At 42.9% G+C, this 27,377-nt stretch overlaps 1 protein-coding gene across 2 annotated transcripts in view; it reads right to left on the bottom strand.

Annotated features, from left to right (window-relative positions):
- Positions 1-27,377, bottom strand: part of KLHL29 (kelch like family member 29) — a 408,337-nt gene that overhangs the window by 4,976 nt on the left and 375,984 nt on the right. For both annotated transcript variants that reach the window (XM_083607226.1, XM_083607227.1), the window contains exon 13: positions 11,542-11,686. In XM_083607226.1, coding sequence (XP_083463352.1) covers positions 11,542-11,686 — 145 coding nt within the window. The remainder of the gene's footprint in view (positions 1-11,541; positions 11,687-27,377) is intronic.

Genomic DNA, 27,377 nt, shown 5'->3' with positions numbered 1-27,377 from the left:
AATAAAAATAGCACACAAAATATGAATGCATGCCAAATGGACAGTCTGGAAAAGATCCCCATCTACTTGATCTTTCTCTGCCTCCTTGGGTTTCAAATATCTTCTGCAAGCTCTAAGTGCCTAGCAACATAGCAGGAAAGAACAAATGGGCCTCACAAATCAAAGAGGTCCTGTAACAGGAGCCCCAACTGTGTGCCTCTTGACTTCACTGTAAAAAAGCTTTATTAGCAACAAGCAACTTGATGGGGTTTTTATCATGGCCCATAAGGATGAATGGGTATGATACAGTGCTTAGAAATGTGAGCCCCCAATGGAGATCCCAGCAGCCATGAACGTAGCAGGCAACTAGCTACCATCAGGTTTCCACCTATATTATGTGGACAATAAAACTGCCCCACCTCACAGTGCTGTTTTAAGAATTACAGAAATAATGATCAGAAAGCGCTTCCCAGCTGCTACTCCAAGATGAGTCAGCCACTGTCCCCCCAAGGGATTGGAAGTGAGCAAGCATTACCTGGAGTGAGTAGGTGTTCGTCTCCACCAGCTCACTTGCAGAGTCTGCCGTCAGAATTATGGGCACCAGCCCTATGCCTACCTGGTGTGAATGGGGTGGTAAGACTGCTGCCTGGGGTGAGAGTTGCCTGGCAAGGAGGGCACCATTGGCCCTTGTAGTTACAGGGCTAGATGTATCATCAGTTGAAATCAAAATTTGCCTCGCTGCAGCTAGTGCCACCCTAGACAGCATTAACCAGCATTGATATGTTCTGTCGCTACTTGCAATGTTCTCAAAGAAAAAGGAAATGACATCAGAGGCGCATATTATATTGGGGAAAGACACAGGCACCAAGAGGATCGCCAAAGCATGTGCCATCAGGACAACATCATCAAAGCTAGGTCATTCGTTATTCAGGTCTAGAAATTCCCCACATTGCTTTCTCATGCATGCACTTTTGGGGTGGGGCAACTAGTTCTAAATTTGATTCCTCTGTTTTGTTTTTGCCAGGTTGATGTTGGTTAAATGTTTAGTTGGGGTTTGTGGTTACAAAATAAACTTTATTGTTATATTATTATTATTGTTATTATTATTGGTTTCTATTGATTTATTGGTTTGTTTGCTGTTTGTATAGGATATTTTGTTTTTTAATGTCTGATGCTTTGTTGTATATATGTTGTAAGTCACCCAGAGTGGATAGGGAAACCCAGCAAGATGGCTGAGATATAAATTTTATTATTATTAGTCAGTGAACTAACCTTTCTGCTTTAGAACCCAGTGCTAATTCCCGCAAGGGAGTTATTGTCTGGACACAAAAGTGCTCTAAATCTATTGATTTGATTAAGCAGGAGCTGTTCAAATCTAGGAACACCGTTCAAAGAGGAGAAAGCAGTGGTTTACAAAATGTATACTTTTAGAGAAAGACAGATCTACAAGTTTAATGCCTGTCTCTTGGTGGAAATTATGTTTAAATTAAAGCAAGTGCGAAGCTGTAATGTCCTCTACCTTTCTGTTTTATTTGGGGGGCATAGTGATTGGGGTATTTTGGAAATCTGAACAGTGCAAAGAATCTGGCATCCACAGACAGAGGCTGAAGCAAAACTTAAAACTCCCTTGTTCTGAAATGCCATCAGTGAAATATAAGAACTTAGGAATGCTGTCTATGGCTTTGACACTATAAAGGCCATGTCTGAGGAGAATATCACTACTCTTTCTTCAAAAAATACAAATATTTTATGCATACTGTTCATCCTACAGTGGAACCTCGGGTTGTGAACATGATCCGTGTGGGAGGCACATTCGCAACCCACAGCGCCGTGTCTGCGCACACGTGGGACACGATTCGGCGCTTCTGCACATGCGCAAAGCGTGATTTATCGCTTCTGCGCATGCACCAAAACCCGGAAGTAACCCATTCCAGTACTTCCTGGTTTTGGCGCATCCGTAACCTGAACACATGTAACCCAAAGTGTCTGTAACCCAAGGTAGGTAAAGGGACCCCTGACCATTAGGTCCAGTTGTGACCGACTCTGGGGTTGCGGCGCTCATCTCGCTTTATTGGCCGAGGGAGCCAGCGTACAGCTTCCGGGTTATGTGGCCAGCATAACTAAGCCGCTTCTGGCGAACCAGAGCAGCGCACGGAAAACGCTGTTTACCTTCCCGCCAGAGCGGTACCTATTTATCTACTTGCACTTTGATGTGTTTTCGAACTGCTAGGTTGGCAGGAGCAGGGACTGAGCAATGGGAGCTCACCCCGTCGCAGGGATTTGAACCACCAACCTGATCAGCAAGTCCTAGGCTCTGTGGTTTAACCCACAGTGCCACCTGTGTCCTGTAACCCAAGGTACCACTGTACTAAATAAGGTTGTGGTAGTTGTTCTTTTTGCGATTTTTGATCAGCTGCTTTTGTCAACATGGACAACATTTCTCAAAATTGTCTATAGCAGCCTTCCCCAGCCTGGTGCCCACCTGATGTCACTGACTCCAAATCCCATCAGTCCCCAGCCAGCATTGCTAATGGTCAGGGGTGGTGGTGGTCATAGCCCACATCTGGGCAACATTTGGAGGGCACCAGGTTGACTACCCACCCCACTCTACAGTAATGCAGAGTAACTTTAGATCATATAATAGTGAGGTCAAAGGAAGAAGCGGTAAGTGCATCTGCAGTTCAGTTTGAAAGCTACACATCCATTAATTATCAGCCTTCCATGATCTTGCTTCACGTTTCTGCCGTTTCAAATCCAGGTGAGTTCCTAACACATTAACACTGTCGTTTCAACGAGGAACACTGCATGATATGCATTGAACAATGGACTACACACATGGCAGTGGCAGAGGAAGCAAAAATATGGGAGCTTAACTGGGCAGGCTATAAATTACTGAGTGACAGTTCTGCTTGGGTACTGGCTTTTAAGAGGATTCTTGCAAGGTCTTTCATTAGTGACCACTGAAAGCTACTGTTTCTAGACCAGATGTGATAAAACTAGCACTTCCAATGCCGAATGCTCATCAGCATCTGGTGAGGTGTTTTTCCTTGATGCTGAATCATCAGTATCAGGTTCACCTGGATCATCTGCGGCTGGTTATGTCTCAGTGGAATTCCTTTCGCTGGCACCAAACATTCTTTACAGCCAAACCTCCTTTAGAAGCTTACTGCCGAGAGAACTTTTGCGATCTCAGTTTGACTTGGCCGTAAACATTAATCCTTGTCTAGATACAACATTTAAATGAGGAAATATCTTCTCTAGCTGTCCTTGAGGCTATAAAAGAATGTTTAAATGACTAAATTAGCATGCTCGTATGCACCACATTCTTCCTAATTCTCGCAACTAGTTTTAGTAACTGAAAACGGGCACGACGCCACACACACACTAATTTATCTGGAGCTCCTCCAAAGAGCTGTTGAAAAACAAGCCAGAGATTTCCTTTTAAAACTTGCCTTTTAGTGTATTTACAAGAAAAAGCCACCCACAAATATTCCAGTGAACTCTGACCACCCAGGAAGAGGAAATTCAAGCTGCAGAATTTCTGAATTCTCTCTCTTACCATCTGAATTCTATGCCACCACCCACTTCTGTGTTGTAAAAATCCTGCAACACCACTGTCTTTCTGTGCTGAAAGGCAAGGAAACCCTGTAGCTATTGCTTCTGCCTAGTAGTCTCCTTCAAGATGTGAATGCTGCAAGGTATTCCCCACCTTCCTGTTTGCAACCCTTTTGTGCCCACTTGTATTTAATATTTTGCACTAATGCGTGGAGGGTAGGCACCCATGATCTACCTCCAAAGCAATGTTCACATTAGCTTGATAACAGGTGTAGAGGGCAACCATTTATGCATTTTGCTGTGCTGTTGGGCCAGTGTTTTCCCCTTGTGTATGCTGGAGTATCCACTAATACAGATACGGCAATCATTTAACCCTCAGTTGCTCTACAACAGCCACGACTCCAGCAAAGCCTTTCCTAAGCCGCATTTTCTATTGTCCCATCCCCACCCAAATCGCCACCTCCCCCCAGCCCCACTTTTCAGTTTCTGTCTTGTCTCAGTCTTACCCTATGCCCTGGTCTTGCCCACATAATGCAAGCCATCTGGGAAGAGATTGCATCTGTGTGATACACATATCAATGCGAAACAGTGTTTGCTGTGGTGACAGAGCAGCCTTGGAGGTGCGTCAGCTGGGAAGTGTGCCTGGTTCTCATACCAGCTGAGTGCATGGCTCTTTGCCACATAGTTCATTTGTGTTTGAGGTCACCGCAGTACATCTGAGGATGGTGGCAACTGACAGCGTCTACCCATACTTCACCACCACCATTATATACTGCAGGAGTCGGCAACCTGTGGCCCTCTTGGACATGCTACTGAAGGGAGTTGGAGTCCAGCAATAGCTAAGGGTCAGAAAGATGGGACCTGGAGTCCAATAGCATCTAGAGAACAATAGCTTCCCCACCCTTGTTCTAGTGCAATCCCAATGGTGGTGATGTTGCAGCAGTCATTGGACCTCAATGCCCTATGCTCACTGACTGGCAGAGCAGCTCTTGGGAGTAGCATGCTAAATTGGCTATTCAAAACAAAAACTACACCAATTTGAGTAGGCTGACGGCTGCATTTTAGAATACTAGATGGATGGCATAGCTTCCTTTTTTAAAATCCCATTTTCGCCTGTCATTTTTGAGTGGTTTTAATTGTATACCACTTTGAGATTTTGGGGGAAGAGGTATTTAAAATAGTATCAATTAAGTGAAATGGTGTATGTCTTAGGTGCCCTTGCCTTTGTATTAACTAGGAGTGCTGACTCGAACTCTCTGGGGATCTGGCCGCAGCCTACAGACATTTTCGTTAGTATCATTTATAAAAGTGACTAAAATACATTTAACTATTAACAAATTACAAAACCACGAAACAAGAGCAGAGGGGAAATTTTGCGCTAGATGGAAGACATTAAGAGCAGCAGAAACATTAAAGTACATGATAATTAATGCAGATGAATCAAAGGAGTCAGGCAGAACTTAAAAGGAATAATGTTGATGAGTAACGTTCATCACACTTGCACACCTTTCATCCACCCCCAGAACATAACCTGCAAATGCTCCCTGCACTTTCCTGGCTGCTCATTCTCTCTCATTTACCCACAAGGGACCAGGATGATAGATGCAAAGGTGACCTCTTTTTCCACTGAGAGCCAGTGTGGCGTAGTGGTTAGAGTGTCAGACTAGGACTTGGGAGACCAGGGTTTGAATCCTCACTCTGCCATTAAGCTTGCTGAGTAACCTTGGGCCAGGCCAGTAACTCCCAGCCTAACCAACCACACAGAGTGGTTATGGGGATTAAATGAAGAAGAGGAGGAAGAAGAAGAGTTTGGATTTATATCCCGCTTTATCACTACCCGAAGGAGTCTCAAAGTGGCTAACATTCTCCTTTCCCTTCCTCCCTCACAATAAACACTCTGTGAGGTGAGTGGGGCTGAGAGACTTCAGAGAAGTATGACTAGCCCAAGGTCACCCAGCAGCTGCAGGTGGAGGAGCGGAGACGCGAACCCGGTTCACCGGATTACGAGTCTATCGCTCTTAACCACTACACTGCACTGGTGGTCCCACCCCCTCTTCACCCAGTGTGAAGAGGGGGAAGAACCATGTATGAGCTCCTTGGAGGAAAAGGTGAGATATAAATGCATTAAATTAAGCATCATCCAATTTTCTAGTTCACCTTTGCGTAAAAAGAACATTGAATGTGTTTCCTGTGCGTAGTCATAGCCTGGTTTGTTTAGAATCCAGGCAGCATGCAAATAGACCTGGGTAGCAAGAGATTGCTCACAGGGCGTCATCAGCAGCCATGCGCTAGCGTGAGCAATGCTCCCAGGGAAGATAATTTAGAACCAGCAATTCCCAGCTGAAGGTACCTTTCCCACCCTCTGACAGCTAGCCTGGCAGATTTGTCATCCGGTCCTTCCAAATGGAACTCCTTAATAAAAAACTGAGGTTCAGGCTATACCGCACAATAACAACAGTGTGTGTATGTGAGATTTTTATTTCCTTTTTTTAAAAAAAAGGTTTGTTTCTGAACAGCAAAGCACGGCGAGTGCTCTGCTTCACTAATAGTAGGAGCTGCTAGCCCCCACCGTGGGCTGCTGATCTCCAGCTAACTCATTTCCTTATTATTACAAAATCAGGATAAGCTGGAGGCATTGCAAAAGATACAAGTAGATGGCTTGTTGAGAATGAGTGTGTAATCCCCATATGGATTGTGCTAGGAAACACCATTTCTTAACAGATACTGGGTGTTGCTCAAGAGTAGTGTTGCCATATGAAGAAGAAGAGGAGGAGTTTGGATTTGATATCCCGCTTTATCACTACCCTAAGGAGTCTCAAAGCGGCGAACTTTCTCCTTTCCCTTCCTCCCCCACAACAAACACTCTGTGAGGTGAGTGGGGCTGAGAGACTTCAGAGAAGTGTGACTGGCCCAAGGTCACCCAGCAGCTGCATGTGGAGGAGCAGAGACGCGAACCCGGTTCACCAGATTACAAGTCTACCACTCTTAACCACTACACCACACTGGCTCTCTTTTTCATGGGTATGTAAAATGAGAGTCCTAGCGATCCATAGTTGGAAGTCGGCAAATGTGTCCTCTTTTTTGCTCTTCAAAATACAGCAACCCTACCAATAGCCCACAAATTCTTCTGTCCCCCCTCCTTTATTGCATTTACACCTGAACTTTTTCTTCATGGAGCTGAATGGTTCTTGCCCTCCTCATTTTATCTCTGCAACAACTCTGTGAAGCAGGTTAGGCTGAGAGGCAGTGACTGGCCAAAGGTTTTTAATCTTGGCATTTAGGTAGTGGGATCTACATTAATGGGTTTCAGCTCCCTGTTTTAATTCACGTTCATATAAAATCGCCGCTTGGCTCCCTGCTGTAGGAAGAGGCGACCCTTTGCAGCTTCCATGTAGTAGAGGCCAGAGCATCAATGCTCCCCATTTCTATGCATCCTGGGAAAATAACATCCTTGGGATTTTAAGATAGTGCTTTGGCCCTCCAGATGTTGAACTATAGCTGCCACCATCCCGAGCCTTTGGCTACGCTTGCTGGGGCAGAGGGGAGCTGCAGTTCAGTAACTAACATGACTGGGAGTGGCTGCCGAGACCGTATTACACCGGTCCTGAAAGACCTACATTGGCTCCCAGTACGTTTCCGAACACAATTCAAAGTGTTGGTGCTGACCTTGAAAGCCCTAAACGGCCTCGGCCCAGTATACCTGAAGGAGCGTCTCCACCCCCATTTTTCAGCTCGGACACTGATGTCCAGCACCAAGGGCCTTCTGGCAGTTGCCCACTGCAAGAAGTGAGGTTACTGGGAACCAGGCAGAGGGCCTTCTCGGTAGTGGCGCCTGCTCTGTGGAATGCTCTCCCATCAGATGTCAAGGAAATAAACAACTATCTGACTTTTAGAAGACATCTGAAGGCAGTCCCGTTTAGGGAAGTTTTCAATGTTTGATGTTTTATCACTTTATTATTATTAATAATATTCTGTTGGGAACCACCCAGAGTGCCTGGGGTAATAATAATAATAATAATAATAATAATAATAATAATAATAATAATAATAATAAATTATAACATCTTAAGAAGCAAAGGTCCCCAACACATGTAAGAGGAAACAGTGAACTGCCTCCAATCCTTGGGTCCAGTTATGCTGCTTCTATTTTGGAAATCCACTCCTAATTCTACATAACTTTGGCTTAACATTGTCATTCTAAAAAATCCCTGTTATTGATATCTGTTGAAAATCCATTACATCATTATCGTAGTTGAGCAGAGGTTACTGCTATGTGAGAAAAGGAAACAAAAATGTAAACAATTCTAACTGCTGCAAAATTTCAATGGACATTTAAGTATTGTTGTGCACATGTTTTTACTGGAAGGGTAGAATTTGTTTGTTCCTTCCATTCCGAACATACAAATCGGATTGTTTCAAACTGCTGCAGTTTTGTCAGCGTGGGGGGGAAATATGTCTCTCAAACGTTGGATAAAGTCTGCCATTAGTGGCCAGATCCCAGTCTATCAAGTGATCTTGGCCAAAGAACTGTGGTATTAAAAGCCTTTTACATGAAAGTAATTTAAATGTGGTTAAAGAAAAATTGTTTAAAAAATAAAAAAGATCCCACATAATTAATGCAATGAATTACCAAGGGAAGTTATGTCAGTTGTACTGCACTGTTTGCCTCTGGTTTACAATCTTGAGAGAAAAAATATAATTAACTACTGCCTGGACACAGTGGGGTTCTCCTACATTCAATTTCACTCTTGTTAACACAGAGGAACAATGAAAATCTGTAATTAGCACAGAAGCAGCAGGAACATAGTCGCTTTGGCTGGGATTTGGCCTGTAATTTTTTTAAAAAAAATATGTAATGTAATGTTAGCTCCAGGACAAGATTCTCTTGGCAACCAAGAGAGGGCACTCTTTAAATAAAAAAGGAGAGTCAAATATATACATTCTGTTTGTGATGTATGGTTAAATACTAGCTTTATTTTTATTGCCCATTCTACCTCCATTGCTGCTGCTGCTACTACTACTAATAGAGGACTTTTGCTTAACTCATTGACTAAGTATTGCAGATATGATAAATATTGGGATAAATTACTGGAACAGATGAAAGAAAGTCAGGCTGCCACTGGTACCCTTGCCTCGGGATTCTGAAAACTAATAAGGAAGGTTATTACATACCCTCCAACATTTGTATGATGAAAGTAGGGACACCCTATTCAATAATAATAGTAATATTTTTTTTATTTATACCCCACCCATCTCATTGGGTTGCCCCAGCCACTCTGTGTGGCTTACAATATACATAAAAACACTGAAAAATAAACACTGAAAAACTTCCTTATGCAGGGCTGCCTTCACATATCTTCTAAAGTTACTAATCTCCTTGGTTCGAGGGTCACATAACTCCATACTCTCCATCATTTCTCTGGTGAAAAGAGGGACGTCCTAAGGAAAAGCGGGACATTCTGGGATCAAATCAGAAACCTGGACGGCTTCTATAAATCTGGGACTGTTCCTGGGAAATAGGGATACTTGGAGGATCTGTTATAATTTGATGGGAGCTGCAGCTGATATTAGGACTGCTGAAACCAGCAAAAGTAAGACGAGCGCCTTCCGAAAAGTTAAGATGCATTAAACTATAGCCTCCATTCCAGACTTTTTCCTTAGATCTCAACTCAGAAAACTTTTGTATGTCATACTTGCTCTCAGGTCTCATTCAGGCCTAATGCTACACCACACCTTAGTGTTATGAGAATGCACTACACATTAGGCTTGTGCACTCCCAGCTCCCCTTCTTCTCTCTTCTGTACTCGAGGGGAGGAAATCTGAAGCTTCCAATCAGAATTCAGAACAAAACACAACCACCCATTTCAGCTGAATAGGGGAAACTGTGGTTTGTACGAGTCATAGTTAATTAACGAGCCTTGGTATCAAACCATTTTTACTCCCGGGTTTAGCCAAACCAGGAAACTTTCAGCTGTCACAGAAAACTTTACATTTTGTTCCCTCATATGTGAAGGTGTGTGAGAGGCTGAGGCTTACTATGGAATGTGACCATGATGCCAAAACAAACAAACCATGGTTTAGCATTCCATCTGATGGTTGCTTCAGATTTTCCATTGTTTCCCCTATACTGGTTGAAACACTTTACTCAGCAGAAAGCTACCTACATGGAAACCACTATATACAGGCTTCGCACCATTTCCTATACTTATAGCATTTCCGTATAGCAAAAAGTGCCAAATAATTTTGTCAAAGGTGATGCACTGTAAAAAAATAAATGGCATATTTTGTATATATTGACCACTGCAAGGGTTCTCTATTCTAAGAGCATGGAAAAATGCTTATAAGCCAACTTAAAATATTTAATTTTTAAAAGTCTGAGAACTATCAAATAAGGGACACTAAAAAATGGAGAACATTATAATGAAAAATGGAATTGGGAATAACAGGTGTTGGCACTGGACCATTTATTCTTGTACAAAGTGATCATTTTGTGGGAAAGCTCTATTGGTGTAAATAATCAAGTTTTCTGGTTTTAATATTGTGTATTTATAAAAATTAATAATCAAATAGTGTTATAAGCATGTCTAATTTCATACATATGCAGTTTATGATGTATAAAAATGTTATAACCCCATTCCAAAGATTTAACGCACATGTATTGTGGATTTTGTGGATTAAAGCTCACTTTACCAGATTAATGAAATGTCTACTAAATTAATTGGCTTACATACACATAGGTTAAAAGGGAAAAAAAGTTTAATACAGTTGGAACAAAAGGCAAATAATAATATTTGCAATTTGTAACAAAGCAGAGATTGCCTGTGCCTGCCAGATGGGAAATTAATCCTAAATGGGAATCAGCTCTGAGCTGTCCAGAGAACAAACTGGCTCTTCCCCTGCCATTGTACAACAGGGATGCCAGATTTCATCTTTCTCTAGCATGCTGTGACATAAACAGCAATCCATGAGATCAGTGATGTGCTTGCATTAAAGCTGAATTCACAGCTTTGATACAAGTGTTCTACAGGTTCCATGAAAAAAGTGTGTTTTGTCCTCGGTCCCAAATGCAAACCTGCCGTCACAAATATTGCAGAACGCACATCACTGGAACTTTGTTTATCTGAATTTAATCGATGCTTCTCATATTAATCTTTAAGCAGCAGTTCTAAACATTTTTTTCTAGACATGATTTTCTAAACATTCTAGATGTCCTCCAGGGCATTTTGGTACATAACATGGGTAAGCAAGATAAGCTAGCAACTTATATGTAACTCGCAAAGCTTCCTTCAGCCTTCACAGTCCTCCTCTGCTTCCAGATAGTGGTTCACCTGCAGTCATTTTGTTTAACCACTATAGAGTGATTTTTATAAGAAGCAACACTTGGCTGACGTGTGTCCATCTTATGCTAACCCCTATAATGTGGGTATCACTAGCCGTGTTTCAGATTTGGACAAAACACATGCACACGCAAGTCTGGCCTTCAGACCATTCCAGTTCTTAAGTATACAGTACAGTGGCACCTTGGTTTAAGAACAGCTTATTTTATGAACAACTTGGATTAAGAACGCTGCAAACTAAAGAAGTAGGTGTTTTGGTTTGTGAACTTTGCCTTGGAATAAGAACATGCTTCGCTTCCTGTTGAGTGTGTTCCATTTGTAAATTGAGTCCCCCGCTGCTATGGGAAAGCACGCCTTGGTTTAAGAACGCTTTGGTTTAAGAACGGACTTCCGGAACGGATTAAGTTCATAAACCAAGGTACCACTGTACATAACAGGGCCTGTCAGTCTCACACCAGAGAGATCTTGATGTTTAGATACCAAGGGAAAGGATTTAGAGTGATGCATAGCCAGGTAATATTTCTATTAGTGTAGCCCGAGAACACTAAAAGTCTTAAACACACATGCACTTCCATTCCCACCTTAACGTAATAATTTCCTCCAGAAAAAAAACACATACTGAGGTGCTGGTAATTCAATTGTTTGTGTGTGTGTGTGCGTTTGGTCTCACCTGCAGAACTGCCTGGAGTGGTTCATGTTGGGGCCTGCTTTGATATTGCCTTTTTCTGGGTCATAGATGGTGGTCGCTCGTGCATAAGCTCCTCCAAGAATAAAGATGAAACCATTGAGAGTGACTGCAGGAGCATATTTGTTATCTGTCAACGGAAAGCAACACGGAGATCAGTTTACAAGCTTGGCGCGAGAATCACTTTTTTTTATTTATAAATTCCCCTTATTTATAGATAAGTCACGTTTCTTGAAACCTCCAAGGCCAGAGAAAGAAAAATGAGGAAGTATTTTTGTTGCCTTCGCTGCTGTTTTTGTTCTTCACTCCTAAACTTCTCAAAGGCACTTTTAAAAGTTGATTGGTCCTCCCCATTCCTAGCACACACCAGCCTGCAATCCAGGTTCATTTCCCCCTTCCCATCTAAAATTATATATTCTCGTCTTCAACATATTCCTCACCTAAGTATGGTCCTCTGAAAGCACTTCTTTGCAGCTTAAACGAGCATGTCAAATTGTTTCAAAACTGCAGCACATTTCAATACAACATTATTAATTCCCAAGCAGCAGATTCCTACAGAAGTCGTCTTAGGTTGAAAATAGTGTTTATTTTGGATATTCCATCCTTTGCCTATAGGTGAGTCTATATCTGCTTTCTCATCCCACCCAAGGCACAATTTTTAACCTCTATTTTCCCCCGCACACTGAGAGCTCAGCAGACAAGAACAGCCAGCCAGAGCAGCTGTGCTGGCAACAGCTAATGGGAGATGCAGTTTGAAACATCTGGAGGACATCAGTTTGGTGAAAGCTGGGCTAAGACATCTTTGGTTGATCAACGGATGCTAGGACTGCTCATGTATTCATCTGTGTCAAAGTGAATGCATGGATGGGGGAGCAGGACCGATGTACAAGCACAAGTTCTGCTTACAGATTCACCTGAAGTAGGGATTTTCATGTGTGCATCCTTCTAAAAGTGAGCATGTGGAGGAGGCAGCTGATGTTGCTCACCAGCCTCCACTCGTTGACCTCCATCGATTCATCATTCTTTAAAGCTCAACGTCTGACCACACTTGAAACTTCCATCTGGAAGGGTCTGAGAAGTCTGTAATGAATATGTTTCTGCTAAGGTTTCTTTCTAGGGGTGCTGCAGTTTAATGCCAATAAATCACCACCAGAATTTCTAAGAGGTATCTAAGTCAGGAATACTAAATTATTTCTTAATCCAAACAATCTGCCCTTACAGCATAATGCACCAGAACAGTAAATGAACACAGAGAGCTTTCCAAGCTCTTTCTCTAGTGACTTATTCATTTAATGTGAAGACACATGTACACACTGGAAACTGGCTGCCCGCTGCTTGCAATGCAGTAAGGTGAGAGCAGAATGCATTTCCATGGATTCACATTGGATTTTTTTATGCTCCAAAGATAGCTTTATGTTCAGTATCCTTTATGGTATTATGGTAGGGTTCAGTATACACGAAAGCAGTCTTCCCCAACCTGGTAACTTCCAGAAGTTTTGAAGTACAACTCCCATGCATTTAAGGCAGCATGGTCAGTGGCTGAGGAGTATAGCCCATCAACATGCAATTGATTGATTTTATGTATATGCCACTTTCGCACAATGAGTTGTGCTCAAAGCGGCTTACAGCAAACCCTCAAAACATAAAAATAGAGAACACTGGAAATATAAATACACAAAATACTGAAAATCTCACTAAATTCAAAATAACAAAAAATAAACAATTTAGCAAACAAACAATAAATTCAACATCACAAAAAGAAACCATCTAGGCTAAAGTACATAAATTCAAACCAAAATGAAAAGCCAACAAAAACGTTTTAATCTTGCTGCACTCGTAAAATAAAGTCCAGAGGGGAGGGCTAGAGGGCTAGATGGCATTCAGCTGGCTCCCCCATCTGACAGCAGCAAAAGGCAAATGTCGGGGACAGCAACAATGGTGAGTATCTTTCCCAACCCCCTGGAAGTATTATTTAGGTAAAGTATGGTTATTTAGGGAAGTTTTTCATGACTGATGTTTTAATGTATTTTTAATCTTTGTTGGAAGCCACCCAGAGTGGCTGGGGAAACCCAGCCAGATGGGCGGGGTATAAATAATAAATTCTTATTCTTACTACTACTACTACCAACTGCTGGAGCAGGTCACCACATTAGAGTAGATTGCACTAACCACCACCCAATAAATTCATGTTTTCCTGCCAGGAAAGGTTAAAGTCTCATGCTCAGTGCCAATGATGCAACTCTGCATCATAAAAATGATATGCACAGTCTGCTATGGTTGCCAATATTTAGGTTTATTTTGAGTATTTTGGCAATGGTAGGGGGTTGGAAAGAAGAGGTAGTGTGAGCTGTTCTGGGTGGGACGAGGACAATCAGAGAATGAGGAGCATATGCCTCAGAGCGAGACAGAAAGCACTGCAGGGCACAGAAATCCATGACTCCAGCCTTCTCCAGGCAGCAGATCCCATTTACTCTTTTTGAGACTTAAGTCTGCAACTTGAAGACCCAGAACTTTGATTGCAAGGAAACCAAATTTCACCTCGAGTTTGTTTCAGCATGGTGTGTAAGAGGATGTATGTAATGTACCTAACCCTCTATATATGCAAGGCTAGTCCAAGAAATTTTGTTGCCTGAGGCAAAGTCAAGGTGGTGGCCTTCTCGCATTTCAGGTACAGAGGCCGGCCAGACTTGAGAATTGAATCTTGACTTCAACACTAGAGGCAGGACAGCATCCTCCACCGCATCCAATGACTGCAGGATAGCTTAAGGCAGGGGTCAGCAACCAAAGGCCCATGGGCCACAAGCAGCCCATGAGGGTTGTTTAACCTAAGGTTACCAGACCAGTCCCCAGATTTACACATCAGTCCCCATACAAAATCCATTGAAGTTGAAAAGTGTCCCCAGATTCATTGAAAAAAATCTGGTAACCAAAGTTTAACCAGCTCCTGAGCTGCCCCCGTAACCTTGCCGCCCCCTGGCTTAAGGGTTAACAGGAAGAGGCCAAATGCACACACAGGCCTGTCCTCCAACTTCTCAATGTCACACGCTACCTCCTGGCAGTTGCCTCGTTCCAACGATATGTTTTCCCTTGTGTTTCTTAATGCTAACTGATCCAATTACAGTGGTACCTCAGGTTACATCCGCTTCAGGTTACAGACTCCGCTAACCCAGAAATATTACCTCGGGTTAAGAACTTTGCTTCAGGATAAGAACAGAAATCGTGCAGCAGCGGCACAGCGGCAGGCCCCATTAGCTAAAATGGTGCTTCAGGTTAAGAACAGTTTCAGGTTAAGAACGGACCTCCGGAACAGATTAAGTACGTAACCAGAGGTACCACTGTACTTTAAGAAAAGAATGGCTGCTATCCACCATAAATCATCTTACAAAGCGCAAACCATTAAGAAATACATTTGAGCATGTGGTAAGCACACCATGTACCGTATTTACTCGCATCTAATGCGCCATCAAATCTAATACGCACCTCAATTTTTCACAACCTTGAAACCAAAAAAAGTATTAGCTGGGAAATGTAAACCTTCCATCGGCTCTAATGTGCACCTTAATTTTCACAACGTAATTTGGCGAAAAATTGGTGAGCATTAGATTTGAATAGACATGGTATGTCAGGGTGTGGAAGCTGTGGCCCTATGGATATTGCTGGACTAAAATTTCTATCAGCTCCAGCCACAGAAGTCCCATCTCTAACGTACACATACATGAAGCTGTTTTTCTAAGTTAGATTTCCATTTGCTTCTCACTTCAGTCAAGGTATATGTGAGAACATGATGCACACCACTCATATATTGGGTTTATGAATAAGTCATGCTTTGGCAAAGATGGACTCGGGTATTTCAAATTTCAGTCTCCAGGTGACGTTACATCTCTGGACATGTGCGAGAAAGATAATATCTTGTGTATCACTCAACACCAGTCTCCCTCCTCACAGGACTGTATGGAGAGAGAGAAATTACAAAAGACAAGAGCCCACTGCTAGATAAACTACACATAGAACACGTAAATCAAAAGCATAAAAACATCAATGAGGAGAACGCTGTGTGATTCCTTAAAAGATAAACAGGGATTGAATCACCAAAAAGATAAAACGCAAGTAGTTGGTGTTTTCCCCCCTCAACTACACCATGACTAAAATTTGACAGACTTCTGAGTATCCCATTCTTTCTTTACTGCTTGCAGAAATCAAAACTGCCTATGTCTGTTTTTGTTATTGACACAAAGAGCTCTCTCATGTGTGAACCCTCCTCGTATGCTGATCACATTTTCACAGACTCTTTTGAGCTAACACGACTTTTTGGAAGACACATTAATCTAACAAAAGAAATCTTGAAACTTAACCTCAAAAGTCCACAGGGATATTCTTCTGGGCTACCTCAAGGCAGAAACAATAGCTCCTCAGGAGGCCAATTCCCTGCCTTCATATGCCTTTGTTGTATAAAAGAAAGAACATCTCCCTTTGGTGTTTTAATAGCAGAATTTTGCTTTCATTTCTTATAAGCAGCTAGCATGGGTTCTCTGATTCCTTTGTAGAGAGCTAGCATTATGCTGGTTTGGATATCCTATAACTGTTTCTAACGTTCAGCCCATGTGCTTCCCCCAATTTCAGCTCTCTTGAAGAAATTTCTTAGGAAACAGTGAGAGGGAATGAGATCTCACTTCTTGCTTTTAGGAAGGAAGAATAGTTTATAAAATGACCTCTGGTCAGGACTTTTAGATTGCAAAAAAAAAAAAAAAAGGGAGCAGGGCCAGAAAGACAGCACATTTTTCCCTTCTTTTTTTGCTATTGTGGTGTACAGTGAACCCCCACAGATGCTCCAGATGGGACTATCCTATTTTTAATTTCTTCACGAAATTATGCCCACTTTCCTGGGAGAAAGCCCTATGGAACCCTACGGGCCCTACTTCTGAGTATAGGATTACAATGTAAGGCACATTAATATTAAAAGGCTTTGCAGTATCTATCTTAAGTTGCCCTCCCAACAAATTACACATCTTTATTACTGCCACTGAACAAGAGGGTGAGGGAGTGAATTGGAGCACGAATCAGGGACCCTCAATCCAGACTTAACCCTTTACTTAGCCCTTCTGTTATTTTAGGCATTCAGTTGGGAAGTATGTGTCAGGTTCCTAATTGTCAATAGGCAATAACTACAGTGTCAAAGTGTAAGGTTTAGGGAGCTGAAGCCCTACAAAGCGTTTCCCACTGGTGTCAAGTTGGTTTGGAGCTTTGGGAGCCAAGTGAAGGAATTTCAACAAGCTTTCCCCCAATCAGTTTTCTACTTTCACAGATTGCTTTTGCTAAATGATTGCTGCGGCTCTCTCTATTTAAAGTAAAGAATCTGAACTGCATCGACATTTACAATGGAAATTGTTTAAAGAGGATTATGCTGATTATCCCTCCAATGCATCCAAAAGTAAGCACTCTGCACAACCCCAAATATCCGCTGTGGAGGGTTGAGAGAAACTCCAGAATAGCCTGCAGTGGGAAGAGAGGGGAGATCGTTCATTTTGGCAAGCAAGGAATACTTGCAGCGACAGAACCACAGACAGAATGATTGTGTCAGCATGACAATGAATCCCATTGGCTGAGTCTGGATTCGACTCTTTCTCTCTCTGTCTCCTGACACAGATACAGATCTGGGGTAACAAGACTTTGGGGGTGCAAGGGCACCCATACCTGCTAGAGTTAGTGCATGTTAGAAATTAATAAATGGTAGAATTTAGATAATAGTGGGAGTACTGAAGGGAAGATGCCAGACCAGTGAAAAAAATATAGGATAAGCTTATTTTCCAGGTTAGGGCTTCGCCTTAAGAATGACTAAGAATGACAAAAGGTGCTGGGAGCAAGTCATTAACCCATCAATGAAAACCATCATCAAAGCAGCAACTTCCCAGCACAGAGAGGGGAGGGTTCCCATGGTTACTGTGGGAGGAGAAAGGTTTAGGACGACATGGGAAAACAGGAAAGGGTCTCCGTCATTTTACTTGAGACTTGGATCCCGTCCCCCGTCCCCACCCCCACCCCGGCAAAGATCTTTGGAAAGGAGAAGGCTGGAACAGGAACTCCAGGCAGAGGCCATACAGGGCAGGATCCTCTTGGCAGCCTGGGACAGAGGCATGGAGATGGTGCTCAAGATGACTTCGGAATCCAGTGCTGCACTGCTGGGGGAACAAGCCTCTCTTGTGATGTAATTCTCTGAACTCTCTTCACTGAAGACTTTAGGTGTAAATATGTGTAAATAGGTAAAGGTAAAGGGACCCCTGACCATTAGGTCCAGTCGTGGCCGACTCTGGGGTTGCGGCCCTTATCTCGCTTTACTGGCCGAGGGAGCCAGTGTACAGCTTCCGGGTCATGTGGCCAGCATGACTAAGCCGCTTCTGGTGAACCAGAGCAGCGCACAGAAGCGCCGTTTACCTTCCCGCTGGAGCAGTACCTATTTATCTACTTGCACTTTGAGCTGCTTTCGAACTGCTAGGTTGGCAGGAGCTGGGACTGAACAACGGTAACTCACCCCGTCATGGGATTCGAACCGCCGACCTTCTGATTGGCAAGTCCTAGGCTCAGTGGTTTAACCCACAGCGCCACCCGCGTCCCATGTGTAAATAAGACCTGGGTGAGTGCCTGGAGCCCCGGGAATCTTACGAAGTCGCTTGGTGGAAATTGGGGTGACGTGTAACGATATAACCATTCTGTGATGGACCGTTATTATTAATTAATTAATTATGAAAATCTGTTTGCAAAAACAAAGCAAAACCTCAAAGCGGTTTAGAAAAAAGAACATTAGCAATGAGATTATCAGCAAAAGCGGTTAAAAACCAACTGTTCGAAACATTAAAAAAAAATTAAAATCAACTGTGAGCTCAAAAAAGAAGAGAAAAGATTAAAGCATATGCTAGCGTTCTACATATCAGACAGGCTTTTCAAAACAAAAATGTTTTTAGCAGGTGCTGAGAAGTGTTGTGTAGGCACCTGCCTGATGTCAACAGTTAGGGAGTTCCACGACACCCAAGTATTATATTTATATGAAAGAAACTTATAATAAAGAGGAAATGCAGAAAAGTGACTCTATATTTTGCCTGGAGGCCGGACGGAATCGTAAGACAACCCTAGCCAAACAACTGACAGTAATGGGGGTAAGATGACCCTGGCTACTAACTGTGGGACGGCAGCCCAATTCCTAGCATAGCTAAGAGAGGAATGAACTGCAAATAGGATAATTAGTAAGTGCTTCTAGGATTTCAGGCAGCTGGCAAGAGCTCTGGCTGCTCACTGAAGCCAAGACTCAGAGAGACCAGCTAGAAGCCTCTTGCAAAGGGAGCACCCAGCGTCAGACAAATGGGTGGGGCATTCCAGCAATGAAGGTGCATAGCAAACCGCCCCCCAGGAATGGAAGCAGGAGAAGCAAACAATCAGACCAGTGGAGTACAAGGAGTCAATACTATCTGCACACATAAGAAGGGGAGCTGTTTATTCACTTCCACCTTCCTCTCCCATTTGAAGAGCGAATGTGCTATCTGGTTTTCTGCAATTTAAGGGAATAGAAAATGACCCAGAGGCTTAAAACAAAAAAGCATCAACAACGTAAGCCCTCCATATTACTAGCATTCATAATGTTATTTGTGTGTATTTTAATGTGGAAGTCTATTATTGTAAATCCCATCTGGAATACTTTGTTTACTGAACCATATTGACTGCCCCCCCCCAGAATTATACACAAGGCAGTCAAGGGGCTTCCAGAGAAACACAACAAAATAAGGAAGAGAAGCCTTAGAAGAGAACACCACGAGGAAATGGGATTTTTTTGAAAGCATAAATGCTAAAAGGTAAAATTCAAGGAACCAGACTTTTTTTCAAAATGTGGAACACGAAAGGAGGACAATGCTAGCAATTTTCTGATGGCATCCGCTTCCTTTGATTAAGTTACATGCTCACTTTTAACATATCGCTCAGCAACAAACCACTGTCCAGGCCAGGAGTGGCGGTGGCAGCATAGGTGATCCCAAGAAATTACTACCTCTTAAAGAGGTACAAAATAAACCTCTCAGTTTCTGGATCTCCCCTTTCTGCACGGAATTTTAGCACTGCCCATTTCTCTTATCTGCATTATCATGCATTTGGTAGGAGTAAGGCAGGAGCTACCAAAACACAAACTGCACCTTCCTTCTTTTTCAAAAAATACTCTGTGCATAAGATAATAACGAATCACTGCTGTTGAACTAGAAAGGCAAAGATGGTTACAAAGATGGTAATTATCACTCAGGTGAAATTCATCCCTCACAGTGGAAAGTAGAAGAGTAGCTAGAAGAGCAGATAAATTTAGGGTTGAACAAATTCATGTTTCTGAAGTATGGGGAAAACTCTCAAGGCAGGGATAGTGCATGATTTGCTAAACTGAAAGCCAAGAGGAAGTACAGAACAATTTTTATTACACACCCTAACCATCTGGACCCCTCACTTTTGTGTGTGAAACTGTATTTCTACACTCCCTGGTATTGTTGTATAATGAACAGAGTGTACCTGCCTCCACCCAACTAGGGCCAATAATACAGAACAGGATGGCAAAGGACGGGTCCATCGGTCAAATTAGGCCTTGGATGCGGTCTTAATGTGGTCTGATGTTTTTGTGCCGCCATGTCCACATCATGGACAGCACAGGTAAAGCCCCAGCTGCCAATGAGAAATCAGGAGAGCATGAGTGTCTAAATCCAGCGTCAAATGCAAGCCCCACTGCTTTCCATAGGGATCAGGAGTTCTGATTGTATGACGACAGCCCACAGAGAGCAGGCCGCTTTTTAAGCAGACCCGCCTGATGAAAGTTGTTCCCCACCTGTGATACAGAAAGTGAAGGGTAATGGGAGTTGGGGAGATCATAGCAATTTTGTTGTGTCTATCATCATGCATACCAGGGGTACGGAACCCCTAGCCTTTTGGATAATGCCAGACTCCCATCAGCAGCAGCCACCATGGCCAAAGGTCAGGAATGATGGGAGCTGTAGCCTAGCAACATTGAGAGGGTCATAGGTTCCCATCCCAGGTATATGCTAATAAGCAGTCTCAGTTTGCCAAGTGCTAGCCCTTATGCAGCCCAAACTGCAGCATCCATGAACACAAGGGACACATCAGAGGGATGGGAAACCTTAAGGCTTGTTGTTGTTGTTTAGTCATTTAGTTGTGTCCGACTCTTCGTGACCCCATGGACCAGAGCATGCCAGGCATTCCTGTCTTCCACTGCTTCCCGCAGTTTGGTCAAACTCATGCTGGTAGCTTCGAGAACACTATCCAACCATCTCGTCCTCTGTTGTCCCCTTCTCTTTGTGCCCTCCATCTTTCCCAACATCAGGGTCTTTTCCAGGGAGTCTTCTCTTCTCATGAGGTGGCCAAAGCATTGGAGCCTCAGCTTCAGGATCTGTCCTTCCAGTGAGCACTCAGGGCTGATTTCCTTCAGAATGGATTGGTTTGAACTTCTTGCAGTCCATGGGACTCTCAAGAGTCTCCTCCAGCACCATAATTCAAAAGCATCAATTCTTCGGCGATCAGCCTTCTTTATGGTCCAGCTCTCACTTACAGAACAACAACAAAATCTTTGGGGGAAACATCCTGGAAGGAAAGCCCCCTCAAAAGCACCCCAAAGAGGACTGAAAATGCTCACTGAGCACTGAATGTTGGCTGACTGTTGGTGGGAGGAACAGGAAATTGGAGGAAGGGAAACAGAACAGAGAGGCTTGAATCTTCAACATGAAGCAATTCTGCATTGCAACATTTTGTTGCAAGGCCCACTGATCTAATTCTAGCAGCACATCCTGCTTTCATGGGAATGTTTCATTAAACTACATGGAAAAGTTGCATCAGGGTATCGTTTTCGAAGATACAATCCCATCACTAAGAACCAATATTCCTTTTTAAGATCCTGATTTGAAAACTGTCTATGGCAGAATTATAGTGCATGTTGATGCAAGTTTCCCATATGTACTTGCTCAAATGATGGCTCCAACGTTTATTGCAAATGAGCACACGATATTGTGCAAGGGCTATTGCACTGTTGATAAGAAGGCTTAGGGGTAGGAGTTAGAGGACAGGACAGATGTTGCAATGAGTGTTCAGTGTGCTTATATTGCCATCGCAGAATATTTATAGTGAGCATGCACAGAAATAGCCAGATAATTCTCTCATATGAAGTGGTAATGGAAAACGCAGGAAACCTGGTATTGGAGCTCTCAGTGGAATCTAAGCTGCTATTTACACAGCTCTCCGCATATTCTAGCACACATCAATATCCACCATGGGATCAAAGAAATAAATAATGCCAAGTGTACCATCAGCCCTAAATGCAAATGTCTTAGGCTAGCAGCTTCTCTGCCCTTTTTTAAAGTTGAGAGTAAGATCCAGCAACCCTTAATACCTAAAGACCCCCCTGAGAGGCAAGCTGGAATTACAGACTAGAATGCCAGCCACCCGTTAATGCATTCCTTAGCTGTAATTACTGAAAGTGCCACACAACAGACTGGGATCAAGAAATGCTACTGCACAATTTCATGTTATTTAAGTGCTATACTAGTGGGAGCTCTGACAAGGGCCACGTTTCCTGGAGTGGAGCTTTAGGTGTCAGGAAATGAGGACTAGTCTTTTATTTTCAATAATACGCTCCTCTCAGTGTGAGCTCACCTTTTACATCACACCAGTCTTCAACTCAAGCATGTCTTTTGCCAACTGCTCTCATTGCTGAAGAGCAGGAGGAGCAAACCCAAACCACCACTTATTTCAATGTGGGGCTGCGCACAGTACAAAATGATGTAGCTTGGGGTGCATAGGATTCATAAGTGGTTTATTGACTGCTTTGGATGCCTGTGCTGGTAAAATACAGTGGTACCTTGGGTTAAGAACTTAATTCATTCTGGAGGTCTGTTCTTAACCTGAAACTGTTCTTAACCTGAGGTTAACCACTTTAGCTAATGGGGACTCCCGCTGCCGCCGTGCCGCCACCACCGCGCGATTTCTGTTCTCATCCTGAGGCAAAGTTCTTAACCCGAGGTACTATTTCTGGGTTAGCGGAGTCTGTAACCTGAAGCGCCTGTAACCTGAGGTACCACTGTACTTAGAAAACCTTATATAGTTTGGGACCGTAAAAACTGAAGAATTCTGTCTCCCCCTCATTGAGATCTACAGGAGAGACTACGCACAACCGACTGGCAAAGTTATTTCTTCAAGATTTTTTTTTTGTACTTCTGCAATCCTTGGGCTTCATAGAATTGGAAGAGTTGGAAGGGACCCCAAGGGTCATCTAGTCCAACCCTCTGCAATGCAGAAATCTCAGCTATAGCATCCATGACAGATGCCCATCCAACCTCTGCTTAAAAAAACCCTCTGCCCATGTGAGGATGGTGCTGTTTCAGCTATAAAAATAATAGAGAACTGAGAGCACTATTAGTATCAATTATATATGCCATCCCAACTGTGGCCCTCCCTTTTTAAGGACCCCTGACAATGGCCAACATCTGTGTGGATTTTGGTTGTGCTCTTTTAAAAGTCTTGATTTATTAGTTTTTGGTTCCGTGTTTTATAGTTTTTATTATGTGGGTTTTATTTGAATTTTACTGTATACATGCAAAGCATGTTAAATATATGTTATAGATTTTGTTCTAGCTTTCCTTTTCTACTTAAGATAAGACTTTAAAAAAGAAACAGAAGGAAAGAAAGAACCATTCAGAAAAGTAAATAAATATAAAGCTAGGAAATTAAATTATGTTTCTGCTATAAAAGCTTAAAGCAAATGCCCAGTGAAACTGATAGCATCATCAGTAGCTGCTGACACCATTAACTCTCTAAAAGACAGTGCATTTCCATGTTTATGTTTATCATAGCCAATTCTAAACTGGGACGCAGATGGCACTGTGGGTTAAATCACAGAGCCTAGGACTTGCCAATCAGAAGGTTGGCGGTTCGAATCCCCACAACGGGGTGAGCTCCCATTGCTCGGTCCCAGCTCCTGCCAACCTAGCAGTTCGAAAGCACATCAAAGTGCAAGTAGATAAATAGGTACCACTCCAGCGGGAAGGTAAACGGCGTTTCCGTGGGCTGCTCTGGTTCGCCAGAAGCGGCTTAGTCATGCTGGCCACATGATCCGGAAGCTGTACGCAGACTCCCTCGGCCAATAAAGCGAGATGAGCACCGCAACCCCAGAGTCGGCCACGACTGGACTTAATGGTCAGGGGTCCCTTTACCTTTACCTTTTTATTCTAAACTGATAACTACGTTTGTGGAATATGAGCTCTATAGGTGTTTCAAACATTTTGGCACACTGCTGGAACATGTTTTAGGATTACTGATTAGAAAGCGATTAAATTACAAACTTATTGCTGGTTCTGAAGAAAATCTCACTCGCTGGCATGCCAACTCATTATAGTTCTCAGTTGAAGAGAATGGCGTATATATCTCAAAGTGTAGATATATGTACCTTTTCCATGCTCTGGATTGCTGGTTAGGCCAAGATCTCAGTCAGTGTTTTCATACAACCACTGCTGATTCATCCAACAGAGTGACCTTTTAGGGCAAGAGTTCTCAAACGTTGCCATATGAAGCATCTTTAAACACTTTAGTTTCTCCAAGTGCAATGCAGGATCAATCAATATTTTTCTCAGTTGTGGTTTTTATCCTTTTGATTCTCAAGACTACGCTGTGTAGGTTTGGTTAAGTGGAAAAAGTTCCTAGCCCAAGGTCATCCAGTGGCCTTTGAGATTAAGCGAGAACTTTGACACTGGTTCCCCATAAAAACTCAGTGGTCTAAAATACTATGATTACTGTGACTATTGTTCTTATTTTTGTTTATCTGCTGTTCTTTCCAATGGGAGCCCAGACTGTTGTACTATATAATAAATACAAACCTTACAATAATTAAAGGTTAAGGTAAAGGGACCGCTGACCATTAGGTCCAGTCGCAGACGACTCTGGCGTTGCGGCGCTCATCTCGCTTTATTGGCCGAGGGAGCCGGCGTACAGCTTCCGGGTCATGTGGCCAGCATGACTAAGCCGCTTCTGACGAACCAGAGCAGCGCACGGAAACGCCGTGCGGTACCTATTTATCTACTTGCACTTTGACATGTTTTCGAACTGCTAGGTGGGCAGGAGCGGGGACTGAGCAACAGGAGCTCACCCCGTCACCGGGATTCGAACCACCGACCTTCTGATAGGCAAGTCCTAGGCTCTGTGGTTTAACCCACAGCGCCACCCGCGTCCCTTACAATAATTAAACACATTTTAAATTTCATGCCTAAAACCACACACAAAATACATAATGCACAATAACAACAATTCACTGAACTTCCCAGGCAACCATTTATGACCGCAAAGCCCAGGCTGAAAAAACATGCATTTGGTTTATGTCTAAAGCATTAGCAATGTGCATATTGAGTGGAGTTCAACATAGTGTTAAGTAGGGTATGTGTTAGGAACGAGGTCTGCTTGTGCAATGTGACTTCCATCCTCCTTCAAATCTGTTCTTTGGGGTCCCTGAACCCTCAAGGGCAGAATAAGGAGTGTGCGCAGCAGGGAGAAAAGAAGGAAAGTCCTGTTGCACAAGCAGAACTCATTCTGCACATTCGGCAGCTTAGCTGAATCCCACCCACTGGCTCTCATGATGAAGTTCAGTCTTGCTGTGTTTCAGCCTGTCTCCAAACTGTAACTCACCGTATTCTCAGAAAAATTCTAAGAGGAAGCTAAGCAACTGCAGTTGGAGCTGGAGACATGCTGAAAGAATGAGATTACTAGGTCACCCTTTGGGGAAAACATCTCGGGCAGACTCCATACTACGTGAAAACAGTAAGTCAACAGACTTCACTACATAGAAAAGAGGGGGGGAAAGAGCATTAGCTCAGGTAAATTTAATATTCTAGCCCAGGAATTGGGTACATGCACATTTAAGGAAAAAAGAGGAAGCAGAGCTCATGAGCTCCTATAGAATGCCATAATGTCTCCAAGATATAAACCTATGGAAAGCAAAATGTCTGCCAAAAATACCAGGTGTCTTTCAGTCAAAATAGCCACAGCAGTGGGAATGGGATTTCTACCTCTAGGCCAACTCCAAGAAACATTCAAAACCGGTGCAGAAGCTTTGTGAACAAACGAAAGTATCACTGCACTGTATTTTACTTCAGCACCCCTTCCTCAATAATCTAATAGTTTTAGGATCTCTTTTTTTATTGCAACAATCACATTTCTAGTGGGAGGTTTGTCATCCTTGCCCTTACAAGGGTCTGATCCATTTCTGAAGATGATCATTGAAACTATGTATTCCATCTGTCGTTTTTTAAATGCAAATCAACTTACATTTATTTATCTTTGGGCAAAACAACAACAGCACTGAAATGTTTTCTCCTTCCAAGTATTGTACCGACATTAGCTAATTAGCTACTTTTATTCCAAGGAAGCATAAATATCCTTTCATTATCTGTAGTTCTGACATATTTTTGTTAGGGCATAAAGCTATTTATTTGCAAATTTGCAGTGTACTTTGGGACAGTTGGAGAGTATTTTTCCCCCCAAGCCTGTATGCGCTGACAACTGCTAGACACTATAACGAGTCTAGGGAATGAGATGTCGATTTCTGCAGTTCTTCTATTATTTTGGTAAGGAATAAGAACATCCCCCCCCTTTTTTGCATAATGCATTCAGTTTTCCAGTCTGCTCAGAGTACACGAAAACCTCATAATGTCACTCAGTGGATTATATGAACAGCAGCACTGTATGCATGTGACAGAAAGAGCCAGGAAATGGGTTTGTTTGCACTGCTGTAATACATAAACATGACTGCCAGTGGATAACGTCCTCCTGCTGGGTGTTTCATACTGCATCATATGCCGGTCATGTCACGTTAGGCTGAACAACAAGAGCAGCCGGGGAACAAGAAAGGGCAATGTTACACCCGCAAATCGATGCGACAAACAAGCGCCAAATTGCTTCTTCCACAGCATCCGAAGAAAGGATGACAAGAGTTAACATAAGGACACGGCTTATTTTAGTTCACAAGTTTCAGGACTTCCATTTAACGCTTTGGAACTTTTCTGAGGACTGATTCATACAGCCATTGGAGGGTGGGGCAGAAAGCAACAGTTATGTGGTATTTCCCATAATTGTAATGTGGAAGCCCACCTTCATGGGGGGGAGAGCAACATTATTATGTACGGAAGCATAATATCACATGCTATCCTTATTTGAACGCAAAAGCTTCTAGATTCTGTTGTATATAGAACCCTTGCATTTTAAAGTCTTCTATATACAGTGGTACCTCGAGTTACATACGCTTCAGGTTACATATGCTTCAGGTTACAGACTCCACTAACCCAGAGATAGTACCTCAGGTTAAGAACTTTGCTTCAGGATGAGAACAGAAATCGTGTGGCGGCGGCACAGCAGCAGGAGGCCCCATTAGCTAAAGTGGTGCTTCAGGTTAAGAACAGTTTCAGGTTAAGAACGGACCTCCGGAACGAATAAAATACTTAACCAGAGGAACAAAGTTCTTAACCTGTGGTAATATTTCTGGGTTAGTGGAGTCTGTAACCTGAAGCGTATATAACCTGAAGCGTATGTAACCTGAAGTGTATGTAACCCGAGGTACCACTGTACTTGAGTTCGCTTTCTTCACCTCTCCCACTAGGAACCAATAAACTTCAGGGAGTAACTAGCAGAGCTACCAATTGCACTAACTGAACTGCAGTTCGGGTTAATATGTACTGCTAATATTATGGACCTCCATTGCTTGCATATACACAAATTTGTTAGTCCGATGGATAATCCTGATTGATAACCTTACAAAA

The sequence above is a fragment of the Podarcis filfolensis genome (genome assembly GCF_964270895.1).
Source record: "Podarcis filfolensis genome assembly, chromosome: 3".
Taxonomy (NCBI): Eukaryota; Metazoa; Chordata; class Lepidosauria; order Squamata; family Lacertidae; genus Podarcis; species Podarcis filfolensis.
The sequence above is the reverse complement of the archived record's forward strand: the minus strand, read 5'-3'. Positions and strand labels throughout refer to the sequence as shown.